Source organism: Abrus precatorius, unplaced genomic scaffold, assembly GCF_003935025.1.
Source record: "Abrus precatorius isolate BTA unplaced genomic scaffold, Abrus_2018 Scaffold6, whole genome shotgun sequence".
NCBI classification, from domain to species: Eukaryota; Viridiplantae; Streptophyta; class Magnoliopsida; order Fabales; family Fabaceae; genus Abrus; species Abrus precatorius.
The window spans coordinates 25,928,372-25,942,817 of NW_020874406.1; the positions used below are offsets into that span (position 1 = coordinate 25,928,372).

The 14,446-nt window shown below is 29.5% G+C and overlaps 2 protein-coding genes across 4 annotated transcripts; one reads left to right on the plus strand and one right to left on the minus strand.

The window, feature by feature from the left end:
- Positions 1-4,735: 4,735 nt before the first annotated feature.
- Positions 4,736-5,191, plus strand: LOC113869921. The gene has a single exon (XM_027506451.1). The coding sequence runs from the start codon at positions 4,801-4,803 to the stop codon at positions 5,185-5,187; it is 387 nt and encodes a 128-aa protein (XP_027362252.1). The 5' UTR covers positions 4,736-4,800; the 3' UTR covers positions 5,188-5,191.
- A 5,995-nt stretch (positions 5,192-11,186) lies between these two features.
- LOC113868771 (carbon catabolite repressor protein 4 homolog 4) lies at positions 11,187-14,446 on the minus strand. Of its 3 annotated transcripts, none has more exons than XM_027504650.1 (10): positions 14,264-14,446; positions 14,088-14,170; positions 13,981-14,021; positions 13,795-13,844; positions 13,642-13,711; positions 13,442-13,563; positions 12,864-13,006; positions 12,372-12,513; positions 12,093-12,240; positions 11,187-11,867 (listed from the first exon to the last, which is right to left on the minus strand). In XM_027504650.1, exons 1-10 carry the CDS (start codon positions 14,302-14,304, stop codon positions 11,556-11,558), a joined length of 1,152 nt encoding a protein of 383 aa, XP_027360451.1. In that variant the 5' UTR covers positions 14,305-14,446; the 3' UTR covers positions 11,187-11,555. The 3 variants fall into 3 exon arrangements, with proteins under 3 accessions (XP_027360451.1, XP_027360453.1, XP_027360452.1); XM_027504652.1 differs by having other exon boundaries at positions 11,197-11,867; positions 12,372-12,495; positions 14,088-14,190; positions 14,264-14,306; XM_027504651.1 differs by having other exon boundaries at positions 11,306-11,867; positions 12,372-12,495.

Sequence of the window (14,446 nt, forward strand, 5' to 3'; positions counted from 1 at the left end):
AAAATATCTATTTACTCGAAACTCAATAATAGAACATGAATCTATATGAGAAATACAATTCTAAAAATTTTATTATGTGCGCAAAATAAAAGATGGCAAAGGTCATAAAAGATCAAATAAAAAAAAAAAGTATTCTGCTTCTCAAGTTTCGAATATAGTTATATAAATGCTTGATGGTTTTATATTTTAATGATAAAAAAGTATAAAATAAGAAAACGTGTCTTTTAATTTAAGTTGAAGTATTTGATAAACTTAAATTACCAATAAGATTAAAGTTTCAAAATTAAGCCAACAGCAATCACATTAAGTATCAAAATGGAAAGTTACATGTGTTTTTAATGATTATATTTTAAAATATTATTATATTACTCTTGTTAGAGATTACGATTTTTCAAACTTAAATTATTTTAAATCAAGGTACATTTTTTTGTGAAAATTTTAAATCAAAGATGAATGCTGTGCATATACAATGTTCATACGTCGAGCAGACCAACAATAAATTATAAGCCCAGCCCATATTAAATCTGGCCCAATCCACTGTTTTTGGTGAAGAACCGATAAGCCCACCCCCTCACTACAGAATCAATTATGAACATAATCACTCGATCATTTGATAGCCATAATGATACTTTTAGTGATTATTTTTACACCAATGAATTGGTTGACTTATAACTTATTTCAACTCATCATACTTTTAAACTTAAGTTGAAGAATGGAGTAGAGAGATTAAGTATAAATAAATTTCTGGTAAAACTTGTTTGAATATTGAATAAATAATTAAAAATTATAAAAAATGTATGGAAAATAGAGTGTTTATTATTCCTTTTATATTTTTTTTATTTTCTCGGTCAATTAGGAAAATTTTTAATTTGAATTAAATTTTAATAAATAATTATATAAAATAAAATAAAAAAGAATCACTTTTTTTTATAAATTTAGATTAACTTATACTCCTATCCTTTTAAGAATTCTCTCACTTAAATACACTTATATTCATAAAATTTTGTAAATATTTACTTATCTAAATTCAAATATATTTGACAGAAAATTCGTACACATTAAATATGATACGATAGTTACTGTGCGATTAAAAAAAAAAAAGAAATGTTGAAGTTGACCTATAGGATCCATCCAAATCATCATCCCATAGGCTGCTTTGCACTGAATCAAACCCGTCAAAGATGGTGGTAAATGTTGCCAGCTGGGACTGCAATCATTCTCGATCACACAGTCTCAGAAGTTTCAAGAAAATAAAATGCATTTGTTCTTTTCCCTCAGACACAAGTCATTCAAATATGAATTCTTTTTTGAGAAATTTGGACCTTTGCAACTTGCAACAATGGCGTCTTCCATTTGAGACAATCAAGAAATTTTAATAAGTTATTAAAATTATAATTGTATTATATATAATATATATAAATTTAAAAGAGACAGAGAAAAAGAAATTATAAGATAGATAATGTGATAAAATAAGTTAAAATATTATAAAAAAAATTGTCATGAAAAAATGTTATAACTCTATTAAATATTTTATATGTTTTATATATTATTGTTAAACATTTGGTTATCAAGTTTATATTTACTAAAATAAATACATGAATGTAGAATTTAGTTGCGTAAAATAATAGAACATTAATATATTATAAGGATACGAAGATACTAATAAAGTCTAATATAGTTGGCAATTTTAAATATATTGATAAGAGTTTGATTTATAGTTGTGTGTATAAAATAGATTTTTTAAGATATATAAAATTTATGGAGAATGCCTTTGATTTATATATATATAAAAAGAGATATTAATTATATTTTTTAACATATATTTTTATTAATTAAAATATATTAAATTTTGTGTTGTTAAACACTCCTTAATAAAATATATAAAAATTATGCATGCCTATTAAAGACATGATCTCAACTTGACTTGAGTGTCTTAATCTTTCTTATCACTCATTTAATAACTTTCAATAAAGGCTCATGTATGCATGATAAGAAAAAAGATATTTCTTTTTTAATGATTTAATGGAAATTATGCTGTTATATAAAAATTGTATTCATATATTCGGACATATTAATAGAAAAAATCTACCCCCATATATATATATATATATATATATATATATATATATAATTAATGGTTAATCACAAAACAAAATGTTTTATAATATATCAAGATATCATTTAATTAATAACTTTATTTAAATAAAAAAAACCATTCATAAAAAATTCTAAAAATTACATTATTTTATTATTTCAAACAATTTTTTTTATTCTAAATAAAATTTACTTAATTCCACCACTTATCCTATGGTAAAAGTATAATGCCACGTAATAGTAAACGATTTCATTAATATAACAAATTAAAACACTATCAACTCATCATAACATGAGCATGGTATATCATTCTATTAATATATATTCATAATATCTAAGTTAACATATTTTTTATTAAATAAAATTTGTATCAATGGGAACAAGTCTAACAACTAACATACTTTTTTTAAATAAGTATATAGATTTTTTTTGTACAACAGTGTTACGAGTGTTCCTAAGAAAAATAAATAATCATGATATACATCTCGAGCATAAAACTTGGATGGTTACACTTGATTTCCTCATTCTTATTTTTAAAGGAAGTGTAATTACATAGACATTTATTTGATTATGTATAGTAAATAATAAAATGAACAGCTGAGGTAAACACAGTGTTGTAGACATGGGAATGGTCTGAGATGGATAATGAAGAAAAGGATGAATTGCCAGCTCAATCTCACGTGAATTCATCATCCATAGATAAAAGTCCATGAAGCACAGCATTCGCATTAATATTGCATCCAAAGAGACACAGACAAAACATATAAGAATACGAAGCTCTAATTGCAAATGGAATGAAGTAAAGACAAGCAAACCGCCACAAGCACGACACTGCCGTAATTTATTTGTTCTCTTTCATTATTTCTCATTCTCATGTCCATTTTTATTTCCAAATTTAGGTTCTGTGTGCCATTTTGCTTTTCTTTGGAGCAATCCACTCTCCCACATGAATTTCACATGCATGTGTTGTTCTTTTCAGTTCGTTAAAACACATTATCAATCAACAAAACGAAAGGCACTGTCATTTCACCCTAGCATCGAACTTTGTCACTAATAACTTGTGTTGTATAGTATATGCACTAGCTTGTTTTTGACATTTCCATGCATAATGAATGGACTTTGTCACTAATAACTCTGTTTAACATATGTTAATAAATTTTATCATATAATTTTCATCGATATATTTTAAGTTACACGAACCTGATTTAAGACATGTTAAATAACTAGGAATTTTTTTTCTTTAGTATTAGGATATTTTGCATGCAATGGTAGTATAAGGATCAACTATATGTTTTGATTTTGACATAGGCAACGGAGCCCTTAACACTCATCTTTTGACTTAATTGACTCATTACTACCCAAAAGATTAACTGAGTAACTCAAGAAAATGCCGAATATATATCTGACTGAGTTCATGGAGTAAGGAATTGTTTGCTTCAGTATTGGTATTTGAATGTTAAATAAATGCAATGTCACATATCTGCCACAAACGCACTTTTGATCTCGAAACAAAAGAGAGAAATTAAATTTGTGATTCAAATTAAGAGAGAAAGCGAAATAAAAATCCAACCACTTAAACTGGCAAACCATGCTCTGCATGGAAACTCCGATTCCACAAGCAATGCAAGTTGAGAGGGAGGTATTATGCTCCTAACCATGAAATTACGTGATGCAACCCAACTTGCATGTCACTGAAATTGATTCCTCGCTTGTCCCAATGGGTCCTACACTTCACGTGCCGTGTACTTATTCGTAATTCAAGGGAATCCATTTTATTTCATCATATTTTGCAGCCCTTGCTGGTAACATAATGCTTGTCACTTTGCATTCAAGCAAACAGTTTAATGAAATGTTTATTTAATAAATATTATTATATAAAATTTATATTATATATAATTATAAATTTTATTTAAAAATTAAGAATCATAAATTATTTTTATAAGCTTAAACAAACTCTTTTAGACACACTCTTAAATCATATATAAATATTGAAATAAATTAAACTGCTCGTTAAAAATATACATTCTAGCTAACTTATATATTTAAGTCTATTTATTAAATAAGTGAAATTAATTTTTTTAAGAAATATTTATTTAAATAAATTAGATTTCAAGTCTTTCATTAAACTTTCTAATACTAATAATATGTAGATCTATATTATTATTTTATTAAATTTTAATTAAAATAATTTAAAAGATCATATATTATTAATTTTAAATAAATTTTTAGACCAAGACTTTTAAAAATGTCAAGTGTTGATAAAAGGCTTGTATCATATAAATAGATTGAGTTCAGGCCTTAAATTTGAGAAATGTCAAAGGCAAAACCTTACAAAATTTAATCTACTTTAATTCATTTTCATCCAAGCCCTCAAGAAAATCCTAATTTTTTTCACAGCCACTTATTATTCCATCTTTCACACCTCGCTCTATCTACCTAGCTAGCTATCTAATTTTTTTGTACTCTCTTTCCAACAGTGTTTTATATTTGTTTATTAGCGGTGTGACTCATTAAAGTTCTCAGTGTGTGGAAGGATAACTATTCGCCTCCAAATCACATCTTTTATATCTTCTCCATGTTGGCTTTCTCTATATAAAGGCCCTCCTCATTTCAAATCCCAATTAGAATTTTGAGAAGTGAGTGAGTGAGAGAGAACACTCTTGAGCTCCACATATCATAACTTCGCCAATAAGCACTAACCAATCCATGGCTTCACAACTTGCTGGTGATATAAGATCCCAGAGACTAATGCACTGCGCAGCTTCTTATGGAGAAAGAGGTAGCCGTTGCTCATCTCTCGCTCATCACCAAAGTTATATATATCATCGAATCCAACCCGAAGGAAACTCCAAAGAACATAACATGGGACATGAAAAGGATGTCAAACGTAGTACAAAACGAGGTAGACAACAAGCACAAAAGCTTCACAGGTTGGGCTTCTCATACCTTGCATCATCTTTTCTTTACCTCGTAATAAAGGTTAAAGCTTTCTACAATGGTTTTCTTGGAGATGTTGCTGGGGAACCCAAAATTGGCATCGAAGCACCAATGACCAATGAGCCATATTTCTCAGTGCCAGTTCTTCCAAATTAACAAAGCTCCTCCTTTCTGGATTAAAACCTCAATATATATGTTGAGGTATTTAAGGCAAAAAAATATCCGAATGTTAATATTATTTATTAAAATTGAGTTAATTATTGTAATTAAATATTTTTCTAGAGTACGTTGTACTTCTATGCATGCGCAGGTTTCCTACAAAGTTCCCTGCTAGCTTATGAAGTAAAAACACATTTTTGGGAACTGATTAACATTTAACGATGTAATGAATAAAAGTTTATCAACGTGTTATTTTTGTGCTACATATTGATCACTTTTTTGCCAAAAACTGGTATGTGCTAAGATTGTCCAATTGCACTACTAAAATATAAGTATGAAGGGTACATATATGTTCCATTTTACAAGTTATCACCGCGAAAACTTGAGATATTAATTTAAAATAGTACAATATTATTAAGAATCTTAATGAGAATAAGAAAATTGTTATCCAGCCAACGGTTATAAAGTATACTATATTTGTGTAAGAGGGATGAGAAAGAGATCAATGAAGAGGCCATTGTAGTGCCATAGAGGCATGTGAGCATAAGAAAGTGCCTGTGCATTAATAGGTAATCAGATCAATAAACGCATTCAGAACATTATAGTCCGAGTCGACACGAAAAATGAAATAGTTCCAAACTAAATTAATGACATGTTGAATGTGAGATTAGCCAGCCCACATATATTCTATTCCTTTGTCAAAATAGATTCATTTGAACTACAGAAAATTCCAGAACTCAAATCAACATATGTGCCAAAGTACCTATTATGGGATGAGTCACGAGTTTGTCAGTACTCACCTTGATTAATTTATTTGTTTTCTAAAGACAGAGTTAAAAAACAATTATTTTGAAAAGCGATTGAAAAATAAATATTTTATTTTTAAATTAAGAAAATTATATAATATTTATAAAAAATAAAAATTTAGATGTAATAATCTATTATTTAGTATTTATTTTCTAAAATTAGAAAATATTTATTAAAAACAAAAAAAAAATTACACTTTCCCTTCTTCCCATCTAAAAATTAATTCCCAGAATACTCTTAAAGGAGAAATATACATACTGTAAATAGGACACACCATAAGAAGAGATGAAATTGAAATGTTTAAATCATTAATGTGTTAAAGGGAAGCTTAAATTGGTTGCAAAGGCTGATTTTACTGCACACTTAGACTTTTGGTTGATTGATACACATAACATTAGGGTGAGGACTGTTTAAACGATTAAAGGCTTTTTCTCTAGAGATATAATAATCAATTTGAGAATATCTTTCAAGAACATTCATAATCCTTAACACAATCTTTATTTAATCAAGCTTCCGTAAAAATTAATTTCATCAAACTGTATAAAATTGTTTTCATACTGAGCCTTTATTTCGGTTACGTCAAGAATCCAGTTCAAGCTCCACCCTTGATTCCACTCCATGGAAAAGTTAGTTGAAATGTCAAATATTTGATGTACCTCGCATGGCATCCCAATTAAAGTTTGTGATGTTGACCCTGGGGATAAAGCCATAAAAGGTACCTTACGTATTGTTTCCCAAGGCACGAGGGAAAATTTTTCTTTACTTTCCGACGAATAAGCAAAGATCTTTAATAGCAATCAGCCCCACTTCCTTTGGGTATGGTTCAAATTTTGGAGACAATGATCTATTGCTTCAGGCCTATAATCTAATGGCTTACAAGGTCATGTAACTGGTTAATCCTAGTTGGATTCACGTTAAATAACTATATATAGATGTCCTAATTATAATTGTTACGTTTATAGAATTTTTAACTTGAATTTAAACACGCACTGGAGTTTTTTAAGATAAGTTTGCCTATAGAAAATTAGGTTCTTGAACTCCACTTGTTAGAATGAAGCACGCATTGATGAGTCTTGAAGCCTAACACATCTACCTAATCATGTGGCTACCTTAATTGACTGATGAAGCAGCAAGCATGCGTATGAGCTTAACCAACCTTAATAAAATGTAAACTACAGACACAAACCTAAACCTACCCCTACCATCCAACTTGCAACTTGCAGTTTTCGTGGTCCCAGACTTTAAACGAATCGCACCAATCATAACTGTGTGTCGATTCGTGAGGGCCCTGCTGCAATATAACGAATAGATGAGAACTGTACAATGACCATAGAATCACTTGAATAGACAGATGAGAACCGTCCAATAGTTTGATGGTGAAAAGCAAAATTAGCTATGAACAACCGTAATTCCAAGATTCTCAAGATTAGTGAAACAAACTGAATATGATTTCATTGTTGCACCAGTATTTTGAAGAATAGATATCGAATTTAGCAACTCCATACTGGATTCTATAACCCTGTTATTAACATTGGTACATAGAAGTAATACAAGGGTAATGGGGGAAAACTGTGATGTATACAATCTGACAAGAATAGGCAATGAACATTGACTTCTTAAATCCATTGGTTAGTATATAACTACCAGTCGTTCTCCAGACCATCAAATCTTTGGCTCAATTGGACTGTTTTAGAACATGCACCACGATCATGAAAAAATAATATCGACAGCACCAGAGAGTGATACTGAAAGGAAACATCTGGTCAGTTTAGTTTCAAGATCAGTCAGAAAATTGGCACAGCTATGTTGTCAAAATTGGAATCCTACGTAAGACTGAACGAGTGATTCAGGATACAAAGCATAGTACAAAATCAGGTTAACTTAGTTCAAATCGCGATTTTCCACATAAGATTCGTACGGTTTTACGATTTTCTCGTGCCTCTGCGATCCCGATCACACTATCTGACTCGTTTAACTAGAATCGGTAGGATTATAAGATCTTATTTGGAAGATTGTAGCCTCAAACGACTTTTTCACAATCCTACTTAAACTCATTTCTTTTGAAAACACAAATCACCAAATCTGACCTATTTTTTAAGTTGACCGATTAGACTTAAAGACTTTAACTTGTTCATTTTAGCATTTTCTTCAACCTTTTTTTTTTCTCTTATGCACACAAGTTCCAAACTCCTTTTTTATTTTTCTACTTCGGGTTTGACACTATTCACTTTAATTCTTTTGCTTTTGGCTTGAACATTTGGTTCATTTTCGTATCGATTCAACTACTCCTTACTTTAGTTCAGTTGTTACACTAGTTCGGACCCTGATTCAAGTTTCTAATCTCTACGTATAGGTTACAACACTTTCAATATATTTAGTTATTTACAAAAGTTTTTTAAGTGAGAAAGGAGTTACTAGTCATTTAAAGTTATTTTGTCTTATTTTTATTAACTTCTGTGCATATACATGAATTCAAAATTATTTTGTATTTTAGATAAGATATTTAGATACATAATACAATCATACAATTTACATGTTTTCTTAACTTTTCTAATTTTAACAAAGATCTCAATTTTGACTACAGTAGAAATTTACGATATGCAAAGTTCTATACAATTGTTTTATTTTTTTATTAATTATCTTTCGTTGAAGCATAAAACTAAATAATGAAAAAAATTAAACTAGTTTTAAAACTAAGATTATGAATTATTAAATCAAAATTATTTTTTTATAAATTTTTTAACATCATTAAAGTTGATTTAAATCATCTCCCTAACTTAATTTATTTTCTCATAAATAAAATCTAAGATGGACTTATTTTTTAAATCCATCAAGCACAATAGGACAAACAACTATGATATTTATTTAAAACTCTTTATTTATAACTAGATTTCTAACAATTTTTTCATCATTAGTCTTTGCAAACTTATTATCTTTTTATACTTTGAATGTAAAGATTCTTAATAAGTATTATCATTCAAACATCCTAAAATCAAATAAAACGTTACAAAATGTGTAATTGCAAGACTAATCAAATCAGTCTTTTTAATAAAATAATATAGTAAAGATATAAGACCAATTATAAAATAAATATAAATTATGATATTTTTGTCACTTGCAATAGCTTATATATATAATGATATATTTTTCTCAAAATCTTCTACAATAAAGTCAATGAAAGTCATAATACAAGGTGTCTGATAAAGCCCTTTCCTTTTACCATAAAGTCAATTAACATTTTACCTGCTACCTTATAATTTGCAACATTATCTTTGATAAGTTACACTACATTTTTTTCTCCAACTTATTCAACAAACTAATTCATTTTGTAAAAAATTTTGTTAGTTGTCTTGCATATGTTATATAAAACAATAGAATTTAAAAACAATTACAACTATTTACTAAAAAAATTAAAGATTTAATTAAATGTTTCATCCTTATAAAATTTGCACAACTTGAATTTAGTTTCTATAAAACATTTTGTTAAGACATAATCTCTATTGTTTACAAACTATTATTTTTAATCTCTCTAACTAATGTAATACGTTGAAATATTGTCAAGTGTTAGCATTTAGTTGAATCATATTATTTAAAAAGACTAAAAATAATAGTTTATGAAAAACAAAAATTATATCTTAACAAAATATTTTATAGAAACTCAAATTCAAATTATGTGACTTTTAAAAAGACTAAATACTTAATCCAAAAATTAATTAGTCTCACTTTTTGTCAATCAATTTTCATTATAGTACATCTTATTTTCTTCCAAGAAACTTTGTGCCTCTAGAAAATTGAAGTAACCTCTAACAACAACGTTTCATATTTACTCTTAAACATCATCAAGGACAGGCAAGGTCTAACATTTTGCTTAGTTTTTACAAATGATGCTTAAAATGACAAACACCTCAAGAATATTCATCTCACAGTACTTACATTTATACAAGGCATCAAGTTTAAGCCCACATCATTTTTTGTTCTAACAACAATCTTGTTTGATTTAGATTTTCTAGTTCCACTTTCATCGACAACTCCATCTCCATTCCTTGTAACTCAACTTGAACCCATCTCCTTTCTAGGCCAAAAAATAAAACAATCTCCTTTTTCCATTGCCAGCGTTGCCACCAATCTCATTTCCAATAATATAAGTATTGGAAGTCATAAGCCCAACACAATATTGAGAAATCAAAGAATATAGTAAAAAGCACAAAATCATGAATAATAGCAACATAAATGAAATAAAAATCACACTCACAACTAGGAATAGAAATAAGTAAAATAATCTAACAAAAACCAACAATTTAGCCTAAACTCTTTAATAAACAGATAATACTTAAACTTTTTTTAAAGTTTATTTAAATAAATAGACTAAACCTGAATTATTTATAAAGTTTATTAAAATTTGATAAGTCAATCTGTTTATATATATATATATATATATATATATATATAATATTTAAATATTATTCAAAAATTAATATTTAAAAACTCGTTTATTACGTATTTGTTGACCTAAACCTATTGATTTATTAAAAGTTTTTTTTGCAGTAAATTTTGTTAACAAGTTTTAAGTTAAGTCAAGCATCCAAATCGATCAAATCAGACTGATTTGACCTAAGCCTATTGGCCTATTAAAATTTTTTTTTATAATAAATTTTGTTAACAAGTTTCAGACTAAATCAAGCCATCCAAACAGATTAGATCAAATTTATTTTCAGCCCTTTAACTGATAATAGGCTAAACTTAAACCTAATAATTATGCTATATATTTAGAATAAAGTCTAATCTGACCTGTCTTATTACCATTCCTACACACAACACCTAATCGCAAAGACAAACACAGATGCAATGTCAAGACAACCTGCAATTCCACAAAGCACTCGATAATAGTCACAAATAGTTTGATCTCGCAATCTTGAAAACATTGAATGTATTCCCCTTTAATTTTGTTTTAATTTCTTCAAACAATTTTTTTAGTCCCTCTTATTGATTTGATCACCAAAAAATTGTCAAATATTAACTTTTTGTTAAATTACATCATTGAGAGGGATTAAAAACAACTATTTGCTAAAATAAAATTAATAAAACTAAAAAAAAATTGTTTGAAAAAACTTAAACTAAAAAATCACTAAAATGTAACGTGTAAAAACATGTTTAAGCCTAATTATTCACTCCCCCAAATGTTTTCCCTGCAAATATAATAATATAAAATATAATGTCTAAAATTAGATATATGTTCACCAGAATTAGATAATAACAAAATCTTTGAAACTAACAAATCTAAAAATATAACCATGTTCTATCTTCAAAACGAGCTGCAATTTCATTGAGGGGTAAGAAGTCAATCAAACGTGAATTTTTCATCATATGACAATCTCCTAAACAGGTTTGCTTTTCGGTGACCGCTGGCCTTTTTGCCAGGTGGCTGTGTTGATCTCATGACATAATTCATCGTACACCTGCTCCCCAGCTTTGCTTTCATCTTACTTTGAGATTCAAAGGGAAAAGTTGATGGAGCATGACACCCTAGAACTCAAATAGCACTTGGCATACAAGAACATTTACTCCTTGATGATTTCAAATTCAGCACCAATTGGAAGATGATCACTTGGATAACTGAAGTTTGGCAGCCCGCCAACAATATCAGTTGCATCAGAGTCTGGAAGCTGAAGAAAACTAATTGGTTTAATGCGGTTGGAGGGGGAAAATAATATATAGTCCAGTGTTCCAGTGAAGCCAGGTGTGTAGTTTGTAAATGGTGGCTCTCCTCTTAAAGAAGCATAGACACTACATAAGGGAATAGGAGGAGGCTCGTCTAAACAGTTAGGCATAAGTTTTGATGAAGGGTTGCCAGTTACAAGGTATTGATAAACCTGTAAAAAATGGGAAACTCAATAGATCACTAAACATTTCAGGAAATACAGCTCAAATTTTGAAAACACATCTAAAGCTATGAACAAGTGCACAAGCATTTTAAAAAGGAATATAGATGAACCAATTGACATAAGAATGAACTATGGAAATACAAAGGCTTGAGGACAACAGTGTTGAGACAAAAATAAGAAATAGGCGAGTTAAGATTATAGAAATGCTAGTACCATATCTCCGGGCATAGAATTGAAGTCACCAGCCACAATGACTTCAGGTGTGCATTCATATCGATCTGATACCAGTGTTTTAAATTTTGCTAAACGAGATAGAAGATATTTAGCTTGTGCAAGCTTGACGTCAGCCCACTCAGGATCCCTGAGACAGAAATTAATTTATAAATTACAAATTCCACCACTAAAATAATTAAGTCAATATTTCATTAAAAGTCAACAATGGAAAAAAAAAAGAAAAAGTAAAACACACATACACATAAGTCATTTCATTACCAATAAAGATGTGTGTTGGCCACAATAACATGACAGGAGGGATCTTTGAGTTTGAATGCAGCCATAATTCCAACACAGTTACGCTTTAGTCTCACACTAGGATCATTGGGATCTCCACGATCTTCTATATTCAATTTAGGCCCTGGATTAGAACTTCACTTAATGAAGAAATAGCATGCTCTGATCTCTGTACAGGCATTCATGTCACAACAATTTCTAACTTTTTGTGAAGAAACAATGAATGACGACAAAAGAACAGAAAAAACCAAAAAAGTTGCAAAATAAAAGAAGATATATCAAACGAAGGAAAGCAGGGTAATGTGCCAGCAATAGAAATGAAGTAGCATAAAGAAATTCAGCTGCCCCAGTTTATCAGTAAAACTATAACCATGTCAAAGCAGAATATACTCAAAAGTCAAGATTTGAAAATCCTTAATATTAAGAAAAAATCTATATTTCAAAAAGAATTATTTTCTTTTGTTCTGCATTTACCATTTTTGGGTGCCACATCCGTTTGTTCATCTGGCTGAACTGTCTGGACATTGCTGTGTTCATCATCTTTTGAAGAGTTCCCATTTTGAACTAACTTTACAAGATCATTGTATTCAATTTTCTCCTCCAGGACCAACTCTGCACTAAACAATCAAAAGTAAGGACAAATTAAGTAGTTAAAGGTTATAAAGACTGAAAGAGCATCAATGAGATAAAGAGAACAATACCTATCTGAATACCAATTAACTGATGACTAGCAGAGTACTATTATTGCTTGTTTTAATAACCACATAATTACATTTGAGATTTTTGCAGTTTGCACCAGAACATTACATAACCAATACACAGATAGGAAAAAAAAAGTTACAAATTTAAAAATCAACAAAAACAGCCTCCGTACCCTTGAATTAGCAAAAGTTATTCTAGTTCTCTCTAACTCCATTAAATAAGCTTGTATCCAGGTGAAAAATCCTAGCTGCTCACTAGTCACATGTCCCAAAACTATAGGAAAAATCTATATTATAAACGGCTCCCTTCAAAACCACAAGTTGCATGAGTTTTGCACAGTTTGAACCTACCGATCATTCTTGTAAAATAACCCACACCCATCACGCTTCTGCCCATTTCTCTTCATATAAACAGAAGAATATCCTAACTCCTGCATTCTTCCTTTGTAAAAGCTATCGTACTCATCAACTTCCTGAAACCATTTATAATATAAGAAGAAGAAAATCATTTGAAATCAAAACGCATGGCAGCAAAAGCAAAAAAGAAAAACCTGTAGGCAGAAAAAATCAGCTCTCAAGTTCTTAAGAACTGTTAAAATTGCGTTTGAACGAAGTTTCCACCTGCGGCAAGCAAATCAATTATGGCAAAAATCAAACTAATTTCTACAATTTGTATTTGAAACTCAAGATACGAAGCACTTTACTTGAGACAAGGGGAAGGAGAGTGTGGGAACAGAATACTCTTCACATAAGCCTACATTACAAATGTCGAAAAAAAGAGTAAATAAACGAAAAACGTATATTCCTCCATATACATGATTTGAAAAAGTGACAGTTAGTTAAAAATAATAAAATCAACGTTTGTGGATTTAATTGAGAAATTAACATACCTGAGCCAATATGTTATACGAGACAAGACGGAATCTGAACCCTGGATTTGAAATAACAAATGAATGAAACTCAAATCAGAAGAGAAAATAAAGATTACGTTACTTACCGTCAGGCTTAGTTATGTCGGTGCCTTCAAAGGAAACGAACTTGGGAAATGCTGGGGTGTAACTCATCTTCCTCACAACGCTTCTTCAACAATTCACCACACACTGTCAAAGTTAAAGGGGATTGAAACACTTTGGAGTGTTAATTAATTGAATTTGAACGGCGTAAGCCAAATACCTTGTGGAAAAGCGAGTAATAGCTAGCACAGCTTTTAGCATATCTACTTTTTTATTTCTCCTATAGATTTACACTTTCAGCCACCATTTTTCTCTGTCTTTGTATTAGTTCCTCTGTTACCACAAACTTGAAGATGGGCCCACCCTCAAACTATTGCCGTTTTGGTCAAAGCCCAAACTAATT